At 38.2% G+C, this 21,926-nt stretch overlaps 1 protein-coding gene across 1 annotated transcript in view; it reads left to right on the plus strand.

The window, feature by feature from the left end:
* The window catches only part of SH3GL2 (SH3 domain containing GRB2 like 2, endophilin A1), a 174,467-nt gene that overhangs the window by 129,012 nt on the left and 23,529 nt on the right, over positions 1 to 21,926 (plus strand). Inside the window, exons 2-3 of the mRNA XM_016136822.2 lie at positions 1,555 to 1,623; positions 11,658 to 11,730. Of these exons, the coding sequence (XP_015992308.1) occupies positions 1,555 to 1,623; positions 11,658 to 11,730 (142 nt within the window). The remainder of the gene's footprint in view (positions 1 to 1,554; positions 1,624 to 11,657; positions 11,731 to 21,926) is intronic.

Below are 21,926 nucleotides of genomic sequence, written 5' to 3' on the forward strand. Positions count from 1 at the left end.
CTTTTAATTATTGACCTTTATCTACTTAACATTGTGTTATGTTCATGAACATTGTTAGATTTGTGTTAAGGTATGAAACAACAGTTAAACAGCTGAGAGAGACCAGGGTATAAGCAGATATACACTATATTGGTAAGAGGTAGGAATTAGGCAATTCTGCAAATCTTGTAGGTTCAGACACAGGCTCTTACATTTATTATGCCATTTAGTTTTTATAAGAACCCTGATTACCAAGCAAATACTAGAGGAGTCAGTCCATGCCATGCCCTCCCATCACAGCATATTCTTTCTTTTACTGCTACTGGAATGATATGAATGGTATCTGGTATACAGGGCCAGAGTGGTGATAGAACTCAGACTCTTGGTTTCTAGAAGAGGGATCGCCTCTAAAGGTTTTCCTGATTCCAGAAAGCAGGAGTTAAAGACAAAGAGAAAGATAAGATCAAGACTACACCTCAGCCCCTAACAAGGAGATTTCAGAGTTTCCATGGCCAGGAGACAGAGCCATGCATCCATGCATGGGAGCCATGCACCCTTTTAGAAGGAGGCAAACCAAGCTCCCTGGGATGACCCGAGATGTTATTGATATTGCTGCAGGTCTGGTCATGGTGAAAATCCTTGCAAAGACCCTCAACCCAGTAGCCATCCTAAAGGAAATAAAAAATCACACTTTAGTTATCTGTGTATGATAACACTGTAGTATAGTGATATATTACTGAAACGCATCTAACTACCTTTACAATTAGAATATTGTAAGAGGAATGAACTTCTTGTGTCATTAGCATTTAATATAACTTTCTTTGATGAAACCAAAGTATTTTTATTGTGATACCTTCATAAATTTTATTAGACAATTCAAATCTTTATTTGAGAACAGAATGTGATATCTAATTTTTATGAACATGGATTCTACATGTGAAAAATTACCATTTGCTTGTGTAAATTGATGAATATAAAATGCATGATAATGAGAATTTATTGAATAGTAAAGAAATACCCTCAACATCTTTGTATATAGTCTATCTTACAATATATAAGGATGTGACACCTATAGGGAGCTTGGTAAGATTACTATTCAAGTCCTTTAATCTGAAGATCAGCTGGGCTGATTTTTTCTTACTAGTTTGATAGATGTTTGTGATTATCTGTTCAATAGCCCATTGAGGAATAGGTTGAAGAAGTAGCAATTTTCTACCTAGGTAGCATTTTAGATCCATTATCAGACAGTGATGGTTATTGTATGATGCTGTTATCTCTCAGAACTTTCAAAAAGAAAATGTTAGTGAATAGATAGTTATACAGTGATTTATATAATAGAAATAGCACTGAAGTTGAAATTAGAAGATACAAGTTTGAATTCTTTCTTCAAAACCTACCAGGTGCATGATCTTCAGTAAATTGTTTAAACCCTCTAAGCCACAGTTTCCTGTTCTGCCCATCTATGTTAGAGAATGGTTATGAAATTATATTAAATGTTTGTGAAAGTGCTTAAAATTTGTAACACATTTTTAAAAGAAACTTTATAATAATCCTCCTCTTTGATTATTTCTACAGAAAGTGAGTGAGAAGGTTGGAGGAGCTGAAGGAACCAAGCTAGATGATGACTTCAAGGAGATGGAGAGGGTAAGTTATCACCACTTAGAGTTCCCTTGGATATAAAATTGCCCAATATATTAAGAGGAAGAGGGAGAAAGGAAAGGGGAAACTGTTCTCTACTGGTACCTGAGAATACATTTTGTTATTCTTAAAAATACTCTTTTCTAGTGTCTATTTTAAAACAGAAAATGTAAAGCATCCTAGCTTTCCTTTGTACTGTCCCAAGAACAAATCCTCAGCGAAAGTGAAATGCCATAATGTAATTTTCTTGGTGAATTTTGTCATTGCTTTTCCAAATAGGGACAACATGGGCCTTGTGTTCAATTCTGGTCAGATGGGAAGAAGAGAGACTGTGTAAAATGATGTCACAAACGTTTTGGGGAGAGTTTGAGTCACTTTATAGCTTTAGAAGACTTTCCTTACAGGACTGTGCCAGCCAGAGGTGGCTGGATATAGTGGAGAGAAGGCGGGTGTGGGACCCTTTCCAACCCTAGCTCAAATTCCACTTTCATCACTTGTCATGCAAGTCAATTTATTGCATGGAGCCTCTATTTTTTTATAAATATAAAATGAGGATACTAATCCCTTCTTGCAGGACTTTTATTAAGGATTAAAAATTAGTGTAAATATTTTAGGATTCTGCCTAAAAGTAGGTTCTCAATAAGTGAAGGTGGAGACGATGAACAAAATATCCCATCTTATTTTTCCTGAGATGTAAGCCATATTTTCTCTCTGTTAACTTTCAAACCGTTTATAGCAAGTGATACTTAGGTTTATGCTTATATCTGCAAAGAATTATTTTAGGTGTTAAATCATGGATGAATAAAGGATCTAGGAATATAAACCCTGTACTTGAACAGAGAGGATGTTAAAAGCTCACGATACTTAGAAACTATATTTTTACTTACTTTATTTCATTCCAGTGGGTTGCCTCAGTTTTGCTGTTTTTGCTGTTTACAGGAAGAGTCAAATAAAGGAAATTGCTATATACTTTGGCCTTGTCTTTTTCACTTTTTCTTATGATGAATTCATTGATGAATTCAACAAATTCTTGTTTTGTGCCTCTTATGAGCCAGGCATGTAGGGTGTGGCAGTGAATAGGACAGACAGGGTTCCTGACTGCATGAAGTTCTTAGTCTAGTAGGGAAGAAAGACTTTGGATAAACACTGACAAGTGTGGCAAGGGGAACAAAACGCCACTAGAAAAGCTTAGAAGGGAGGAAACTCACATACACAAAATAGTCAGGGAAGACTTTTCTAACATTTAAATGAGGATGTGGAGAATGAGTAAGAGTCTGTAGAGTCTGATGTGTTTCTAAGAAAGGAAATGGCAAACAGGAGAACAGGACACATTTGAATCCTGAAAAAAAACATGAGTTGCCAAGAGACGAGTCTCGTGAAATGAGTCTGTAGTGTTACATAGCTTGTCGTACTGACTAGTTCTTTAAATGGATAGCATTGATAGGATAGGTACCCACTGGATGAGGAGATTTAATGAGAGTCTTCAGTCCCAACCACAGAAGTCTGGGAAGCCAGCCTCTTATATCAAATGCCTGGCAACCACTTGTCCCACTCGACTGAAGACTGCGTTGGTCACCATTTCTCATCTCTGGACAGTTGTAAATACTCCCTGATCTTCAGGCAAAACGGGTAGCCATAACCATTCATAGTTCTGGAAGGTATTCAGAAAAAGGTATTCTATCCTTTTTTTATTTCAGCATCTGAATCTTCGGATACTGACACACCTGTTCAGAGTGACTTGACTTTGACTCCTTCACTCCCGTAATATTAGAGTCCTGTGCTCCTCATTGTGAGTGGCCCTGTAGATTTGTTAGTTTGCACCAACCTCTGTCTACTCCTGATCTTCCTTAGTGCCTCCTTATACTGTGATGTCTCCTCCAACCCCACCATGGAGGGAATTTATAGTATGTCACATGGCCAGTGCCCTATCATTAATGACAGATTAGGCAGGTATTTTGGAATTTAGAACTAAGGAGCCAGAATTTGAATTCTGCTTTCTTCATCTGCCAAGACTAAAGATAACAAGCTAGGTAGCTCACTGCCTAAGCTAAGACAAACTAACTTTCTGCTTAAATGAGACTGAAAAGAATAAGAAATTTGGAGAACAGAGTAGAGTTTATAATTGAACAACTAATTGAGGCTTTGAATCTATGCCAGCCTTGCAAACTAATGGAAATAAAAGAGGATCTTGCAAGTATTTTATTTCAGGCAAAGAAAGACCCATAGTCATCCCTCTGAGTCTGAAGGTAAGGTTTATTTCTCCTGTTTCCTAGAAAATAATGAGTTTCTGAAGCTTTTATTTCAAAATCTAGATTCTTTTTTTTTTTTTTTGCAATAAACTGTTGCCAGTTGTTTGAAGAATACACCTATGCATTTGTATTCACATTTTTACCTAGGAAAATTGAAAGATTTAGATTTCAGAGCAGTGTGAAAATTGTTTAATTTCATTGTATTTCACATATCTTTTGTCTTATCTGTGGATCCGTTGGAAATTTTGTACTCTACCCATGCTAAATTTGCAATAAAGGTAAAGATTTCTGTGGTAATTAGAAAGTACATGCTTTGCTTTTAGAATATCAAATATTTTCTATCCCTTGATATATTTGTTACTCACAAAAATAGTTTAGCTCAGTATTTCCAAGCCTACAGAAGAATCACCCTTCCACAATCAGTTTTCTGATCATCAAAGATTTGGAGTAGAGATACCTTTGTTCATCTGTATTCTCAGAGGTGCAATTAGACAACAAAATAAAATAAATTAGAGGTTTGCATCAAGCAGCACTACTGGAGAGAGAAATGGATATTCCTAGAGATCATTACTCTAATTAGCCACCCCAGCAACTCTCCTGCTGAGAGATGCAGTAAAATTTCTATATGTGTCTCTTTGTCCTTGCAGCCTTCCTTGCCCAGAGCTGATTGGGTGAGATTCCTGTTGCTGTGTTGTCTCTGCAGGAACTTTGCCCATAATCATTTCTCTCATCCTTTTAAGTGCCTTGTATAGAATTGTTTCTATGTTTATTTTAAATATGTGTTGCTTATAAGCTTCATTAAACACAAACTAAATTTCTTACCATGGTACAGACATTGTGTAGATTTGTTCTTTGAAAAGCTGAAGATGTTTTTTTTGTCCAGAGGAAGTTCTAGAATTTGAGGGGCCTCTGGTTGCTTCTTAAATTTCTATCAGTTTCTACAGTGATTCTGTATTTTTATGTGTATAGTTATGTTCATTAATTCATGTGGAATGTCTGTAAATGCCAGACATTTTGCTGAATACCAGGAATACAGACCTCGTTAAGGCACAACACAACTCTTACCTTCAAGCAGTTTTCAGTTTTGATGAAAGAAGTAGGCATATAAGTTCTCAGCTTACAGAACATGGTGTTTAGTGTCCTGGAGATGATTCCCATGGATGAACTAACTCAGGCTGGTAAGACCAATGGAACTAAATCCTGATATCTTCTTTTGGCCCTGCACATATGGGTAATGCAGAAGTCCAAGCCAAGGAGTGTACTGTTTCTTTTTGCAGCCTGTTGGTATCCTGGGAAGTCTCTTCTGTTGAAACCAGAGGGATTACAGGGTTAGAAATGTGATTATAGACCATTTTAATAAAACTGGAATTCTTATTAAGAGGCAGCCTCAATTTTTAAAAACAGGATGTTGCGAAAGAACACAAATAATGCCATTCCATATGAAAATGAGAAAGAGTGGATTGTCTGCTAATAGGAAAATGCCCATGGTCACTATTTTTATGTTCCAAATTCGTCTTTGGGTAGCAAGGGATTGGGTCCTTCTATCCAACCTCAAGTGATAGAACTAGAATTGATGGATTGGAACTGTGGGGTGATAGAGTCAGGGTCAATATAAGAAAGAACTTTTGTCTATAAGAACTGTTTAAAAAAAGAGAAAAAAATAAAAATAAAAAAAGGAGAGGATCCTAGAAATTATTGAATATCCCCTCACTGTCCGTGTTTAAACAGAGGCTAAACCCACAGTTCTCAATTGCAATGTGAAGCTAATCATCATCTCTTTTGAGTTTTTGGCAAATAATTTGTTACTACTAATGTCACTTTTTAATAATGTCTCTCTCACTTGAATTCTAGTGATTTAATCAAATGGAAGAGAAAGGAGTAGTCCCAACGAGCAAGCTCAGAGTAATACAAATCCCTGACTGTGCCCATGGGTGTCTGTCATCCCTATGAAGGTCTTCTTCATGGGCATGGTGGCAAAGGAGAAGGTGTGGATTTCTATACTCAGACACTCACTGGTATAGAATTATGAATGAGAGCCTCAAACAAGATGAGCTGTAAAGATAGCTCTCTGATTATCTTGAAATTCAAGGAAGACAAATTTCTTCTCACTTAGGTGTTTTCAATGTATTTCTAAGCTCACAGTCATTAAAGGTAATGCCCAAGAAGATTAGCAAAAAATGTATTGGGGTAATCTCAGCCTAATGCCTTGTTTACTTTTTGTTTTTCAACACCCTGTTTATTAATCAGGCTTTCTGAATAGATAAGTGCTATAAGGCAGAGCAGTTCAGGGGCAAGTGCGTGAACTCTTCTGCGTCAGTAAGGAACTGTTAAAAACGTCATATTGGACCAGCCTGTATCTGACTACTGGAGAGACTTTCCCAGGATGCTGTTTTCATCATGTCTCTGTGACTTGTTTAGTTGGAAGTCCTCGTTCACAGTTCTCATTGCTTTAACTGGGGGTGTGTGCATTCTTAATATGTACATTTTTTTTAACCTCAGTGATAGAAATTTAAGAATTTGAAAAGATTTTAATATTTAATTTGGCATTTTAACTTTTTATTTTTTTGCATAACCACTGTGAGTTACCCCATGCCCAAGGGGATGCTTGATTTATCTATTTATTATTGATCACTAAACCCACGTTAAGGTGAATATTTTTTCTTAAACTCTGTTACTGCATCCCTGTGATCGTATCTGGTGTAATGCATATCTGACAAAATGAAGTCATACCTTTTAGTCCCTTTGTTACTCCACAAAGAATACTTTGTTGTTCGTGTTTGCTGCCACCTAAGTTCAGGCAGCACTGACAGCTATTTTTTTCCAGTGGAAAAAGGTAATATTCAGATGCCTCCAAACAATAACCCCATTCTAGTCATTTGATGCCTTTCAGTTCTCTTCTATCTTGTCTTTAGAGACGGAGGCAGCTGGCAAATGGTCAGCATCATTCATAGATTCAGTGTAGCATGTCTCAGCAAAAATAGAACCTTAGCCCAGGGATCAGCACTTTTCGGAAGTATATTAGTCTTTGTAGGCCGGAGGGCCTCCATGGTCTCTGTTGCAGCTCCCTCCCCTTGCAGAAGGAACTGTCGACAGTGTCTAAACAAACAAATGTGTCTATGTTCCAATAAAATTTATTTAAGAACCGTGAAATTTGAATTTTATATAATTATTATGTGCAATGACATAATCAGTCTTCCTTTGAAATTTTCCAACCATTTTAAAAGGTAAAAACAGGTAGTGCCTGGATTTGGCCTGCTGGCCGTGGTTTGCCAACACCTGCCTTAGCCGAAGAAGAAAAATGCTATAGTGAGTAAAGAGATTTAGGGAGCTATTTTTCTCTCTACGCAACACTGTAAATTATAAGACTGGATAGTGGAGGAAGAACTTTCGAACTCTTAAGTGCAGTAGACCCTCCAACAACACAGGTTTGAACTGCAAGGATCCACTTATATGTGGATTTGTTTTCAATAAATACCTGTACCGATTTGATCTGTGTTTTGGAGTCTTCAGATGCTGAGGGTTGAATGTGTGTGTTCGTCTACACCATTTAATATAGGGGGCTTGAGCATCCACAGCTTTTGGTAAATGCAGGGAGACCTGGAAAACCAATCCCTCGTGGATATGGAGGGACAACTTATGTCTGGGAGAGTCAAAAGTTATACATGGATTTTTTACTGCATAGGGGTTTGGCATCTCTAACTCCCATGTTGTTCAGTGGTCAACTGTATTGCGAGTTGCTAAAATGTTGGGTGAGAAAATTGAAGGAAAAAAAACCAGAATATATACCTATGCTTTTACCTTCAGAAAAGAAAAGTATTTCATGTAGAGTTTTTATTTTCCGAAAACATGATCATATTTGTATATATTTACAGTTTTACCTCCCCTGAACAGCCTTTCCTGATGGTTTCCTACCCCCATACAGACAAGATTAGCTAAAGAAACAGAAGCTCAGACACTTATAAGAATGGAAGTTGTCATTTAGGACACATCAAAACTTATTTTCAAATAATAGGAAACTTTGGGCACTGAGGAAAATGTTAGCTAGTCATAAATTCAACTGTGCCGCCTTCAAATGGGAAAAGCTCTTGCTAGTTATAGTAAATGGTGTAAGAGGAACTCTTAATTCATGCGAGTGCACTAGGCCCATTAATGAGAGGATAGGGGCTGGACGTTGCCAATTTAGGTCTATAAACAGATTTCCCAGCAAGTGCCCAACAAGGCACACTCAAGGTTCTCACAGGATAATGGCCCTCAGCCTGTCCTTGGCTGACACAGGATAGTTGAGTGAGCAAAAAGAACCTTAGACACTATTAGTGAGGACAGAGATGGAGAAAAGTTGGAAATCAGTTCACCTCTTGCTTATTGATGGTCACTGGATAGGTCAGTTCCTCCAGTACTCCTTCTTGGAAACTTTCTGATCTGTGACTTTTAGGACTGCTTTTCTTCCTGTCATAGCCACACTAGTTGTGTGACCTCAGGGAGTTTATTTCCCTTCTCTAGGTTCAGACTTGTGTATTTAAAAAATTAAAGGCTTTGGACTAAATTCTCTACTGGTCTCTTTCTCCTTTGTTCATTAACTCTGTCAAGTGATTATCTGTCAGAGTAAAATCAAGAGCAAAACCCTAGTGAATAAATTTGCTAATAGCTGTTCCCTGTTTGGGGTATGTCCTGATAATGTTGTACACATTTCTAGGCCATACATTTTTATTTAATAATTATTATATTAGATAAAATTGTTTTCAGAGGTAGATTTCAAGTGAAGGTTATTTTACATTCCAGTGAAAAGGGTTCAGCTAGAGCTTGTTCTGTAGTGATGGTTAGGTAACTAGGAATGTGCCTCACTTGGGCACAAAGTATGTAAAGCTGGGCTGGTAAGGTCCCCAGTCCCTTCTAGAAGATAGTACAGGGAGCCTCCTAGCTCTGATGTGATCTCTCTCTTCAGATTGGGAGAAATCTCTATTGCTAGTATTTTTATGAGCTTATTCTTCCAAGAAGTAGTGGTTAAGAACCTGGACTCTAAAGTCAGAATGGGCAAGTTTCTTAACCTATTTCATAGGGTTTCTAAGGTTTAAATGTGTATAGATATTGAAAGTCTTTGAAACAATTTCTGACTAATAGAAAACATTTTATAATGATAGCGGTTCTTATTGAGTACAGTGATGAGGGAAAATTAGAAATTGGTTAGCCTCCTAATATTAGATAACTACAGAATATCAAAATGGTCATCGTACAGTTCTGGCACTCTCTCTAATAAGCCTTGACCTTTGAAATTACTTTTCTTCCCATTACAGCCACACAGGAGCTTTGGAGGCATTTGATGACATCGAGTTTCATAAATCCTGTCATTTGGTCAGTGGGGTATTTACATTTTCCTCTTTTCACATGTAACTGGGACTTCAGCATGTTTGTTCTGCATACAACCTTTGAATTCATTTCCATGACATTGAGTATATAGAGGTTGGTTTGCATTTTGCTAGTACTTCCAGGACCTCCATGTATGACCACCCAAGTCCTGCACTGACCAACTCCAGGGGACCACTATCCACTTCAGAACTAAATATTGTTTAGCACATATTCAGTTAAACCAAAGGACATTGTACATGGCTCATATGCAGACAGGCATCTTTTAAGTAAGAGTGCCTTTTGATGTAATTTTATGCCATTATGACCTCATAAAAGAAAGTGTTTTCCTCTATTAATGACAGTAACAGCCAGCTCCTTATACACACAGTAATATCACTACTATAGAATGGGAAATTATTAAATATTGAAAACCAAACCTTTTGAAAGATGAAGTTTTATGATGGATTACGGCTTGGTTTCTGATTATGAAAGTGAAGGAGGCTTACCCTGTCCGTCCATGAAAGGGTGATTTTATGTGTAAATGTGTAAGTTATTGAAAATTTTCCTGGAATTGAAGGAAGAGCTCTTGAACTCCAATTAAAACAACACAGAAATTTCTCATGAACTGAATTGATATCTGAAACGCTTCCATCAAAAATGAATTTCTTTCACTCAAACCTGTATCATACATTGTATGCGCATGTCTTGGAGAGGAAGATGCATTTATTTTCACTAGTTATTTACCCTCTAGAATGAATGAACGGACCAGACATGTTTGTAAAAAAAAGATTTCATGGGAGAGGACCTGAATTCATTGAACAGCTTACACAGCCTCTCCAACAAGAAGAATCATGGTGACCTGCTAAATGCAAATACTTACCATTCAGAATTATGCAAGGATAGACTCTAGCACTAAGATTTTTATTTAGAGTTAACTGACCTTGGACTCCAAGATGGCATCAGTTAATCCATTGAGGTAAAAGAAACTCATAGATATTAAATTCGGGTGGCTGCCAACCTGGATACTGATGAAGGCTTTCACCCCTAAAGGCATTGCTGGAGCATTTCAAACAAGTTATTACCAGTATTACAACAAGTAGGTCAGTGTGAAGAAAGAGAGCATCGCTGGGGTTTCTGAGGTGCTGGCAGCTTATGTGCTTTTCAACTGCCCTTCTTACAAGGGACTCAAACATGGAGGCAAGGCAAGTACCACTGAAGAGGACCCAGTGTGGAGGCCTCACTCTGCATTCCCGACTGTGACCTATGCCTGGCACCCCTGAATTCTTTCATATCCTAATTAACACCTAATAAAAGATACTGGTAAAAAAAGAAAAAAGAAAAAAAGAATTAACCAAAAGTTCACACTGATTAGATACTGAATATATTCTCAGAAGTTTAATAAACTTTCTGTCTCCTACTTGAATAAGCAAAGTTGATGCTGCATTTTACTTTCTTTAGGGTAGTGAAACCTGTCATGCCTGGGCCACTGTAGACATACAGTAAATGCCTCAGGGGCAAAATATAATTCATTACCTCCACTTTATTTTTTATTTTTTATTTACATTTATTTTATGCTGTATTTATTTCTAGGCCATACATTTTTATTTCTTCAGTTTCTTCTAGGATATCTTTTTCTTCTGTGCAACCTCCTCTTCTGGCTTAGGAACAATTTACTTTTTTTTTTAGTAAGAATCATCGCAGTGTGGCAGGGCGAGCTCATGTAGGGTTAATCCAACTGTGAGCTCTGTAAATTCAGGGCCCCTCTGGCGGTTTTGTTTACCCGATTTGCTCAATGATCAAAGATTCTACATCAAAACCTTTAAGTTCAGCATTACTGTGCATTTTTAGGTATGTATAGCAAAAATTCAGTACTCTTGGTGGTCATGGAGCCTTTGTCCAGCCCCACTGTTTGGTTTGGGCACACCTACCAACTCTAGCATTGTACCGATGGAACATTATAATGGCGCATGGCTTCCATAAAGTAGCACCTTTCGGATACTTGCTGGGTTTTTGGATATGCGTACCTTAGAAGACCTGGGCAGGTTCATTGATATTCTTAAAGAGAACATGGAGATTTGAAGTTTTTGATTTGCATGATTTTGTGGGGCTTTCTGGGCCAGTTGAATGTTGAATCATTTTCAGAGATCACTTCAAGCTTCTTATGAGAAGAGGAAGCTATCTTTACCTTATTTTGCCAGAAGACAATGAAGTATATTTTGAAACAAATTTTAGAAAATTACCAGGTACCTCTTTGAATAAGTAGGCTTTCCAGTCTTGTTGGAACACACTGGATGCAAAGCCATTATTACTCTTCACAGCTCCTCGGCTCCTCACCTTCCATCGGTTACTCAATTGCACTGCTGGTAATTGTATATCTGTTCAAGCAAAAACGAAGGTTCTAAAGCTAATAATTTTCTGTCACTTAGAATATTTATTTTCTCATTTCAGAAAGTAGATGTCACCAGCAGGGCTGTGATGGAAATAATGACTAAAACAATTGAATACCTTCAACCCAATCCAGGTAAGGGGTCCCTTCATATATTCAGGGTATCATTCCAGGTAACCTTTAATTTTCTTTGATAGATGTTTTCGGTTTGGTGCTACTGCTTCCACAGCCAACTTTTCTGGAGGTTCAGTGACTTCAGGTATAGCATTTTCACTTGGGATGGGAGCCCTTTTAAGACATACATTGATGTGACTTAAAGGATTGCTTCCGTGGCATTTTATCTGACTGTGATGTATTTGACAAACAAAATTATGTGGATGGCTTGAGTGGCATATAATGTCAGGATGGCTGCAAGCTATTATTAATGAAATTTAATTTTCAAGGGATGGTAGTAAAAAAATTAGAATAATATTAAGGTAAGATATAGTCATTCCTGGAAGATATGAAAAGGTGGGAGGTTGAATAGTTTCTGTGAAATACAGAAGGTTTCTGTTCACTGTTCATATAGCATCAATAAAGTCTTTGGAGGGTTGTTCTTAATTCTGATTCCTCGCACACATCAGCATTTGTTCATGCTAACCTATTATACTCTAAGGGAAGGAAATCATAGTAGAGATAATGGAGCTATACCTTGAAAAGAGAACCAGGCAGAACTGGGCAATCTCTATAAGTACAAGATGTAATAGAGCAAAGCAGCCGACATCATCAGCCTCCTTCCCACTCTTCCTCTATAGCAGTTTCTAACCCAGAGTATAGATACTTGAAACAAGACTGAATGTATTTAAGTGGAATGCATTCGTATTTGGAAAACTGCTTATTCTTGAGACTAGTTTCTTTGGGAGTTTCAGGCTGGGATTCCGGTATCTTTGACGGCACTAGAGGAGATAGCCCAGGCGCAGAGCCAGCCTCAGTGTGTTTGGATACTAAACATTACTAGACAAGAGATGAAAGGAAAGGTGGGGATAAGAGGAAGCAGGCAAGTGTGGCAGGCAGTGCTGACTAGCTCTTCACTGCTTCCTGCTGCCAGCTGCAGCCATCACACAACCTTTGTTTACAGCTGCTGCTTTAAAGATGAACAAACTAAGTGGGAATGATGTTTCTATTTTTGTTTTTCTTAAACTACATCAGAAATGGGATTATATGAAGAAGGAAAGTCTAGAAGTAAATATGTAAGCTATAGTAACCAGGCACTTAACTGACAGTGGACTAACTGGTTAAGAAATTAGGCAAAAAATAACAAAAATCAAGTTTCTGATCTTCACCCAGAGCCTTCTTCACGACCTTTATATTCTACAGAAGTGTAAGGATCACTTAAATATACCTGTATTCCTTAGTATTTAAGCAATGTAATAGGTGAAATTCTAAAAGGAGAAATGCTCACCATAACAAATCATTATATAGGGGAAAGAAATACATGTCTTTATCTCTGCATAGAACTTTGAAGTGCTCTCTGATTACCTAGGACTTACACATGAATTTTGCTAGTAACACGCTGTAGGACTAAGATAAATATAGGGAAGGGGAAGAAAAATATACTATTTATTGAGCACTAATGCATTTTCAGTACAGTGCTAGTTATATACATTCTGTCATCTCTAAGAGTAGCCTTTTTTTTCGGATTGCAAAAATAAAACAAGCTGAACAATTTAAAGTATAGAAAAGGGACTAAAAATTCATTGTAACACAAAATCTCATTGGGGACCCATTAGTGTTCGTGAGTAGAATGGAATGATTCTCTGTTGTAGGTACGTATAGTGCATACCTAATTTCCCCCCAAATTCAGGGCTACCCACAACCTCAGAATGTGACCTTTTTTGGAAATAGGATCTTTTCAGATACAATTCATTAATGATCTTGAGGTTAACTCATCCTGGAATTAGGGTAAGCCCTAACTAACTCCAAAGACTAGTGCCCTTATAAGAAGAGAAGAAAGAGACACAGGGAAGAAAGTCAAGTAAAAATGGAGGCAGAGGTCGGGGCTCTGTTTCCCCAAGGCAAGGAGAGCTGGGAGCCACCAGAACCTGGAAAAAGCAAGGAAGGATCCTCCCAGAGAGCCTCTGGGAAGAGCCGGCCCTGATGACACCTCGATTTCAGGGTTTTGGCCTCTTGGACTATGAGGGAGTAAATTTCTCTTGTTTAAGCCACCCAGTGGTAATTTGTTATGGCAGCTTTAGAAAACTAACGGGAGGCTAGCCTTGTTCTATGCAGGTAAAACAAACAAACAAACAAATGACAACGGCCAGAGATTTTTAGAAACTTTCTTAAAGTTACTTACCCAGGAGCAGATGAAGCCAATAGTGGAACCCAGGTAGGTGTGACGGCTTCCTAAGTCATTGCACTTTACATTGCATGATGCTGCCTCTGAGAAGGATGAGTTCAACTACAAAGGGTCCTTCGCCGTTAGAGGGCTATAACGGAAAGTCAGAGAGGAAACAAATTGTGGGGTTAAGACTTATTTTAATAAAGAGAAAGTAATTGAGGAAGATTTGAATTCTTAGAAATGGTACATTTTTAATAGAATGCTGAATGTGCTATGTAGCTGCCCACATATCATTAGTTTTATGGCTATTTAAAAATTGAATAGACATCTGCCATCAAGGAGAACAATAAAAGCCATCACCAGGAAATCCCAGGTTCATTTTAGAAAAGCAGTTATATATGGGCTGGCCACATATGTATACAAATAATTGTCACCAGAAGAGTCCAGAACAAAAATTTCATCATACACTCGTTCTACAGAATGTAGATGATCTGTGTTTAATTGGTTTACGATAGATGTGATTAGATTCCTTTGTGAAATTGTTTCCTTGAGAACAGACACTGACTCTACTTCTCTTGAAAGACACAGATTGGTCAAGTACACTTGTTTAGAACCCAGGCGTCCTTGAGAAGGGGACACAAGAATCCAGCAAATACCCAGAGACACCTTTGGGCACAGAGGAGCACAAAGAATATTTCCAGACTCATGCAGTTTGCTAAATACTTTGACCACTCAGCCTCTCTGTGACCCCATGAGCTGGTCAGCCAATATGGATTTTTACTGGGTACTGCTCCTGAATAAACAAGATCTAGCTTTGGTCAGGACAGAGGCTAATGCCAGGTAATAAATGTGCATGGCCAGGCCAGTAGAATCAGTGGAAAGTAAAGTTTTGAGGGTACTTTGAGAGTATCTTGCATTAGATTAATACTGTAGGATGCTTTCTGATCTTGTAGTTGTGGAACATACACATCTTTTATATTCTCGAAACTCAGTGTCTGTTGAAATGACCGAAGAGCATCTGGTTAATTCTTACCAATCTGTCAATATGCTCTGTGTAGGTCCTACATCTGCTTTTACCTACCTCCAGGGTGACATTTTTAAAAGGCACATTTGATCATATCATTATCTTGCATAAAATCCTTCAATGGCTTTTCATTGCTTTTAGGATTAAGTTTAAAAATTTTAACTGGCTTAAAAGGGCCTGCCTGTATGGTCAGCCTGCCTTTTCTCTACCACTTTGCCAGGGAGACGGTTCCCTCAGGTCCCGTGGAGTGGTTACTTAGAAGCCTTCCTTGACCCCCGACTAAGTTAGGTTCCCCTTTCAACACTCCTCCTACAGTGCTAGCTGCTTTTCCCTGGTGGTACATGTCAGTGATTCTAATTGTGTGGTGTATGTGCTTTTTTTTTTTGTTTGTCCTCCCCTGTAAGGACAGGACTGTGCCTTGCTTATTCACCACTGCATCCCCAGCCCCCAGCTCATGTCTGGCAGCCAGAGGCTCTTGGATATTTGAATAAACAGTTGGCAGTCAGTAGCTAATATGATAAAATTGCTCTAGTATAAAAAAGAGGAGTGAAAACTCTTTTCCCTAAACCATCAGCTCTTCCCATGTAACCAGTATTTATCAAATGCATTCATTTTTACGTGAAGACCAATTCTAGATGCCGTGTGGGTGGAAACAGGACCGAGGTTGGGTCCCCGCTTTCTGGGACCTCACTGTCTAACATGAGATATGTACACTCTGGGGAGAGTGGCTCAGAGGGCTTCACGGCCAATTCCTTCGGAAAGTCTAGCTTCCTTATGAGGTGAGGAGGGTGAATGAGTCACAGGTCTTCGAAGTAGGGCTTTTGAGAACATAGAAGAGAGCTGTGAAGTCTTTCAGTTTGGACTGTAAAATTATTCTAACAAGAACAGCATAAGCCAGTGCAAATTTCTAACCTGCTTAAATAAATAATTTGAACATGAAAAGTACCATGCACAAGTTCCATTCTACTGATCGTGAGCCCCAGTTCTCATAGTATCTGAGAGCAAAGATGATCAGAGAAAATATAAATCAATTTTTTTTATTTGAGTATTCTGATACGTTGTGGGGGAGATATGGCACATCTTGGTTTGGGCGAGCCACATTTAAAATGCTCAGTAGCCCCATATGGGCAGTGGTTTTCATAATGAACAGTGCAGGACTAGTTTGACATTCATCTTATTTTATTTTAGTATGTGTTTGATCTGTAGTTGCTTGGTTTTGTATGTTAGTGGTTGTTTTTTCAATAGAGAAATGGACTTGATTCAGGATGAGGATGTCTTTAAGTTTGTCTTTTTTACCCTTCGCAAATCTGTTTCATGGTACTGCATTGGAGATCTTCCCCTTAAATAGTATGAGATGTGGCCAGATTGGGTTGTGTTTTATTCCCAGCCATAGCATACAGGTTATGACAAAAATTTTATTCAGTTTGCACTTAAAGTTATTCTGACCCTGATGTCATAATGCAATACAGATTTCCAAGATGAGTAGATAAAAAGCAGTTTGAACATGAAAACACTGTGCACAGTCGGAGTTTGGTTCTTACAGAAATACTTTCCCCTTGAATGTCTACATGGTCTAGCTTTTTTCAGCATGCTTGAGATTGGAATAGTAAATTGGAATTATTAGAAATCTATTCAGAATTTTTCTATAATACATCCAAATCTTGTTTGTGGAATGTGGCCTATGGAAGTAAAAATTCCCAATAATCTTAAAATACCATATGAATCCCTGGAAAGATATTTTATCAAGATTATTATACTTCTTTCTCATGGGCTGCCCTCTTAGTCATCTTCCAAAGATGAATCAATATAGTGATTATAAGATGTTTGGTGGTGGTAGAATTGAAAATCAGTACATATATTACTTGGTATTCATGCTTCCAAATCCTTGGCTCCACAACACACCAAATGTGCTGTTTTTCCTGGAGGGCAGAACCTGAGTCATATCCATCTTCTTGTCTTTTGGGGCTCTGTGTCGTGATTGGTATATTTTTTCTCCTCAATATATCTACCAGATAGGTGTGCTAATGAATATGTCCATCTTCCCTTAAAGAGTAGGGGATGTGTACTGAATCTAGTAGCCAGAGCTTTCACTTTCCTAAATGCCGACACTGAAAAATAATCAAAATGCATAAAGGACAGGTTAACACAAGTAATTTTGAGGAAAATGTTGCTAAACTCAAAGGAATAGAGTTTCACGGATGAACATATTCAAGAAGAAAATATAATTCATATACTATATCGACTGAAAAGGGTGGAGTATTTTCCTAATTTTACTACATCTTTGGGAAAAATACTGAAAATTAATAGGTTCCTAATATATTTGAGACACCTTAAGTAATCCAGAGTTTTAAGTCGGCTGGACCTGGTTGTTTAATATTCAAATATTCACTGTGTCTATAAAGACTGCTAAGGCCAGACCTTACCTAAAATATAATTAATCCTGACCGAGATACTGTGCATTTAAAGATGTGCATATATATGGAAAATTAAACAAACGGAGTCTCACTCTCGTAACCTCAAGCTACTAACGCACTACCTGCATGTGGTGGTCCCTGCGCGCTCTGTCTCTCCACATTTGTTCTCCCTCTTCTTCATCCTACTGCAGCCTCACTCGCTTTTTAGTTTTTCCAGCGCTTCAAACTCTTTCCTGTATCAGGACTTTGCACTGGCTGTTCCCGCCTCCTCCGGAATGCCGCACTGGCCCCTGTGTGACACCTGTCTTCTTACTCATTCTTCCTGCCTCAGCTTACGTGTCATCTTCTCTGAGAGGCATTCCATCAGCCCCTCCATCGGGACCATTCCGATGTTGCATTCTCATGACACTTTCACATGAGTCCCCTGCACAAATGTCTCCCAGTCATTTTCTATTTAGAATAAAATTGAAATTCCTCATCATGGGTTACACGGTCCAGTGATCTGACTTCATTTTCTGCATTCCTACATACACACTCTTGTCCATCCAGACCATGCCGGTTCTTCTGCCTGAACCACTTCGTTTCCAGGGCTTCTCAAAGTCTTCACTCGGGTCTCTGCTCAGATGTATTTGTGCATCTTTCCCAACCATCTTATCTAAAATATTACCTCTCACCACTTTCTAAGCCCTTTCTCCATTTTTTTTTCTTCATGGCACTTACCGCTACTTAAATTTTTATTATACTTACATTTTATTTGTTATAGTCTGGTTTGTCTCTGCCACCAAAATGCAAATGGCCTGAGTGTAAGATCGTTGTTTGTACACTGCAGACCCATTCCTATCTTTTATTGTACTTATCACAATATTTACTTTTATATGTATTTTTTGTTCAGTATACTACCTTCTTCTATTCTTACTCCTCTATTTTACCTTCTCCACCTAGCAGCTACTTCATTTCATGAAAGATGTAAATCATATCACTCCTCTACTTATAACTCTCCTCAACTTCCAATTGAGTTCAGCATAGACATCCTGGCTACAAGACCCTGTGTGATTTGGCTCTTGCTCTCCACCTGAGCCCATGTTGACCTCTATCCATTCTCACTGGCTTCTTTCCGATCCTCAGCCATACTCAGCTTGTTTCTGCTTCAGAGTCTTTGCACAGGAAGTTACTCTGCCTAGAATGTTCTTCTCCTGGTTCTCACATGGCTGTTCCTTCTTGCCATCCACTCTACCTCCCTGTGTATTCATTCCCTGGCCACCCTACCTGAAATAGCCTCTCCCCACCCCTCTCATATCCCCTTTTCTTATTCTGTCATCATTTAAAATTATCCTCTGTTTATCATTTTTTTTCATCATTTACTCATCACCCTCATTTCCCATTTAGAATGTAATCTCCATAAGGGTAAGGGGCTTTGACCTGTTAATTATCCATATACAAATGACACCCTCAGTAAATATCTATTGAATGAATGCTGTTTGTCTCTCTCACTTATCATAAACACATCGGACAAAGGTCTATGTCTATTTTTCTCATTTACATGTTCTTAGTACCTAGCACAGTGTTTGGTGCTTAGTAGTTACCTAATTGCTGAGAGAATGAATCCAATCATATTGACCATATATACTCCATCTTATAGGAGTAACTAATTTTTCAGGTAGACTCATAGTCTGTAGACTTGGACAGGCCAGGATCAGAGCCATTACTCTGCCTGTATTATACCTACTTAGTGTCATGCACAATTAATACATCTCACAATTGCTTTTGAAAAATAGTGAAAGTGCATACTTTCATATTTAAGATCATTGGGCTGAGGTTCTTGACAGAATATTCATATTTACAGATGTAGATAATAGTTATACCCATTTTCAGATTAGAAAACTAAAGCTTCAAGAGAGATGAAATAATTTGCACAAAATCATGCAACAGAAGAACCAGAATTTATATTGAGATACGACTATCTCCAGGGTTCATTTTGTTTTCACTGTCTTATGCTGCAAAATAAGACGACAGCTTCAGTGTTGGTATATGTGGTGAATACACCGTAGAGTGACCCCTATTATTCACACCCTGATATAATCCCTTTCCTTCGTGTGTAGATGAGCTTTGTGACTTGCTTCTAACCAGTAGAATTGTAAAAGCTGATGGATTCAACCACTCACTACTTCCTTGATTAGGCTATGTTATATGGCCAAGTTGATGGGATGTCAGTCTGATGATCGTGTTATGTTATATAGAACCGCCTTAGGAGTAAGAGATATTCTCCTGCTGGCCTAGGAGAAGCAGACTGCATGTTATGACTGCCTAAGGAAAGGGCCAAGTGTCAGGTAGGTGGTGGCCTCAAGGACCGAAGGGTGGCAACTAGCCAACAGCTAGTAAGGGTCCTCAGGCATACCAACACAAGGAAGTAAAATTTTGTCAATAACTTGAGTAAGCTTAAAAGCAGGACCTTCTTTACTCATGCTTTCTGTAAACATGGAAGCTTGGCAAACACCCGATTATAGCCTTAAGAGACTCTGAATATAGGACTCTAAAGGATCGTGCCAGGGCTCCTAATTTATAGAAACTATGAAATAAATATGTGTTATTTGAAGCCACTAAGTCTGTGGAACTTTAAAATGCAGCATAGCAAACTAATACAGCATGGCTGTTTGTTCCCCAACCAGAGCTCCTATATCAAGCCTATCACTGTCTGCTGGGCCATCAGGCCATTGCCCTTATTAGTTTTGGCCCCTGGATACCTTCACTGAAGCAGGAGGTAGATTGAGAAAACTTGTCATATCTTTTCATATTAGGATAAAGTGTCCTGATCCCCTAGGGACTAATTGGACAGGTCAGGTCCACCCTATGTTAAGATTAAGTATATCATCAAAACATGAGACAATGAAAAGCTTTTGGCACAGTGCCTGACACTTAGTAAGGGCTCAAGAAATGCCACTCCCCTTCCCTTCCCAGTGGCTTGTAGCCCTATCTGAAGACTCAGATACTTACCCATCAATTCCTCCACATGTAAGGTCTCCAGGAAAGATCACTTCAGGACTTCCATATGATAGCTCCAAGCGCGTACCCTCCATTTTCTCTGAAAACCTGAAGAAGCAAAAGCTTGTGATGTTAGTACACAGAGGACTGTGTATTTTTCAAATTGCAGGAACCATTTAATGCTCTTGTGGTATAACTGCCTGCTTTCCCAGAGTGCACTATGAGACCTGTTTTGGTTGCTTGCAACACCCCATGTGGAAGGTGGGAGATGTTTGCTGTCCCAATGCATGGGATCTTAGGGCTGCTGACTGTACCATGCATGGCTCACTGTCTTAAAGTACTTCCCCGCTGCTTCCCATTCAGCAGGGGCATAAGAGAGCTCTGTCGCCTTGGAGAGAGGTGTTATATAAATACCATTATTTGAGTTGAGGGTAGTGTGATTCAGTACTAATATTACATATTTCTCTAATTTAGCAGACAAATCTTTCTCCTCCCTTTCCTCAGTCCATTCTAATATTTTTCAAGAGAAACTGCATAGGTTTCAGGAAATTTACCTAAGTCCTCATTATCTTATAAATCTTTTTCATCCTTTAGTGATCGTTCTTGTGCAAGGCCAGGAACACATTGCTCATAGTGAATGGAGCAGCAGGGGGTTTATTTCAGATTTTTGGATCTTCTGGGATTTCACTTGGGAAAATTAGGCTGTTATATGTAATCACCACAGGTTACCAATGTGAAATGTATGCTAAAATGCTAAAATGTTATTTTTTTTGCATTTTGTTACAATTATTAAGCCCCAAATTTAATTTAGTGTGATTTGGGGATTTATACTTATATTCTAATTATAATCTCTGTACTAAACTTTACAAATTTAGTTTAAATAATTTAGAATTAATTTTTGTCTCTTTAACTAAAGACATCATTGAACTTTGATAGATTGTAAATAGGTTAAGTAGAGTTTTAGCTGTTGGTGGCCATTTCAATGAAATGGCTATCAATAATAGTTTTCTCCAGCCAAAAGGGGAAATGAGAAAAGACATAACATTTGTTTAGTGCCTGCTTTGATTACATTCATCACCTCATTTTATTACAACAGTCCTGTTCCTAAGTACTATTATTTCTTACTTATAACCAGCCAGATACAGTGAGGCTGGGAGAGGGATGGTAAGCACCTTCTCTTCCCCGTAGACCTGGTAAGAGGCAGAGCAGGAATTTGAACCCTGTCCCATATCATTCTTTTGTTAGCACATACCCTTGCATTTATTAGTAGCAAATGATAGTAGAGTCTGTCACAGGAGAATGCAGTTCTAATTTTTTGTTTTCAAAAGGAAGCTGTATTTTCACATTTAAATACAGCTATGATTTCCTAAATTTTAATAATGTATGTTAACAATGTTTGTTGATTTAGTAATTAATTATGCCTAATGGATATGATAATTTTCCATAAGAAAGGAAAATAAATTACCTTGTTTTTCTTGAAATATCTATTTGATCTTTTTAAAAAATATTCTTGTAAAGAACCATAAACAGAAACTATATCATTAGGAATAGTCTGGCTATAGTACTCATTCTTGTATAGTCTGGCTATAGTACT

Source organism: Rousettus aegyptiacus, unplaced genomic scaffold (genome assembly GCF_014176215.1).
Source record: "Rousettus aegyptiacus isolate mRouAeg1 unplaced genomic scaffold, mRouAeg1.p scaffold_m13_p_3, whole genome shotgun sequence".
In the NCBI taxonomy this organism is placed as follows: Eukaryota; Metazoa; Chordata; class Mammalia; order Chiroptera; family Pteropodidae; genus Rousettus; species Rousettus aegyptiacus.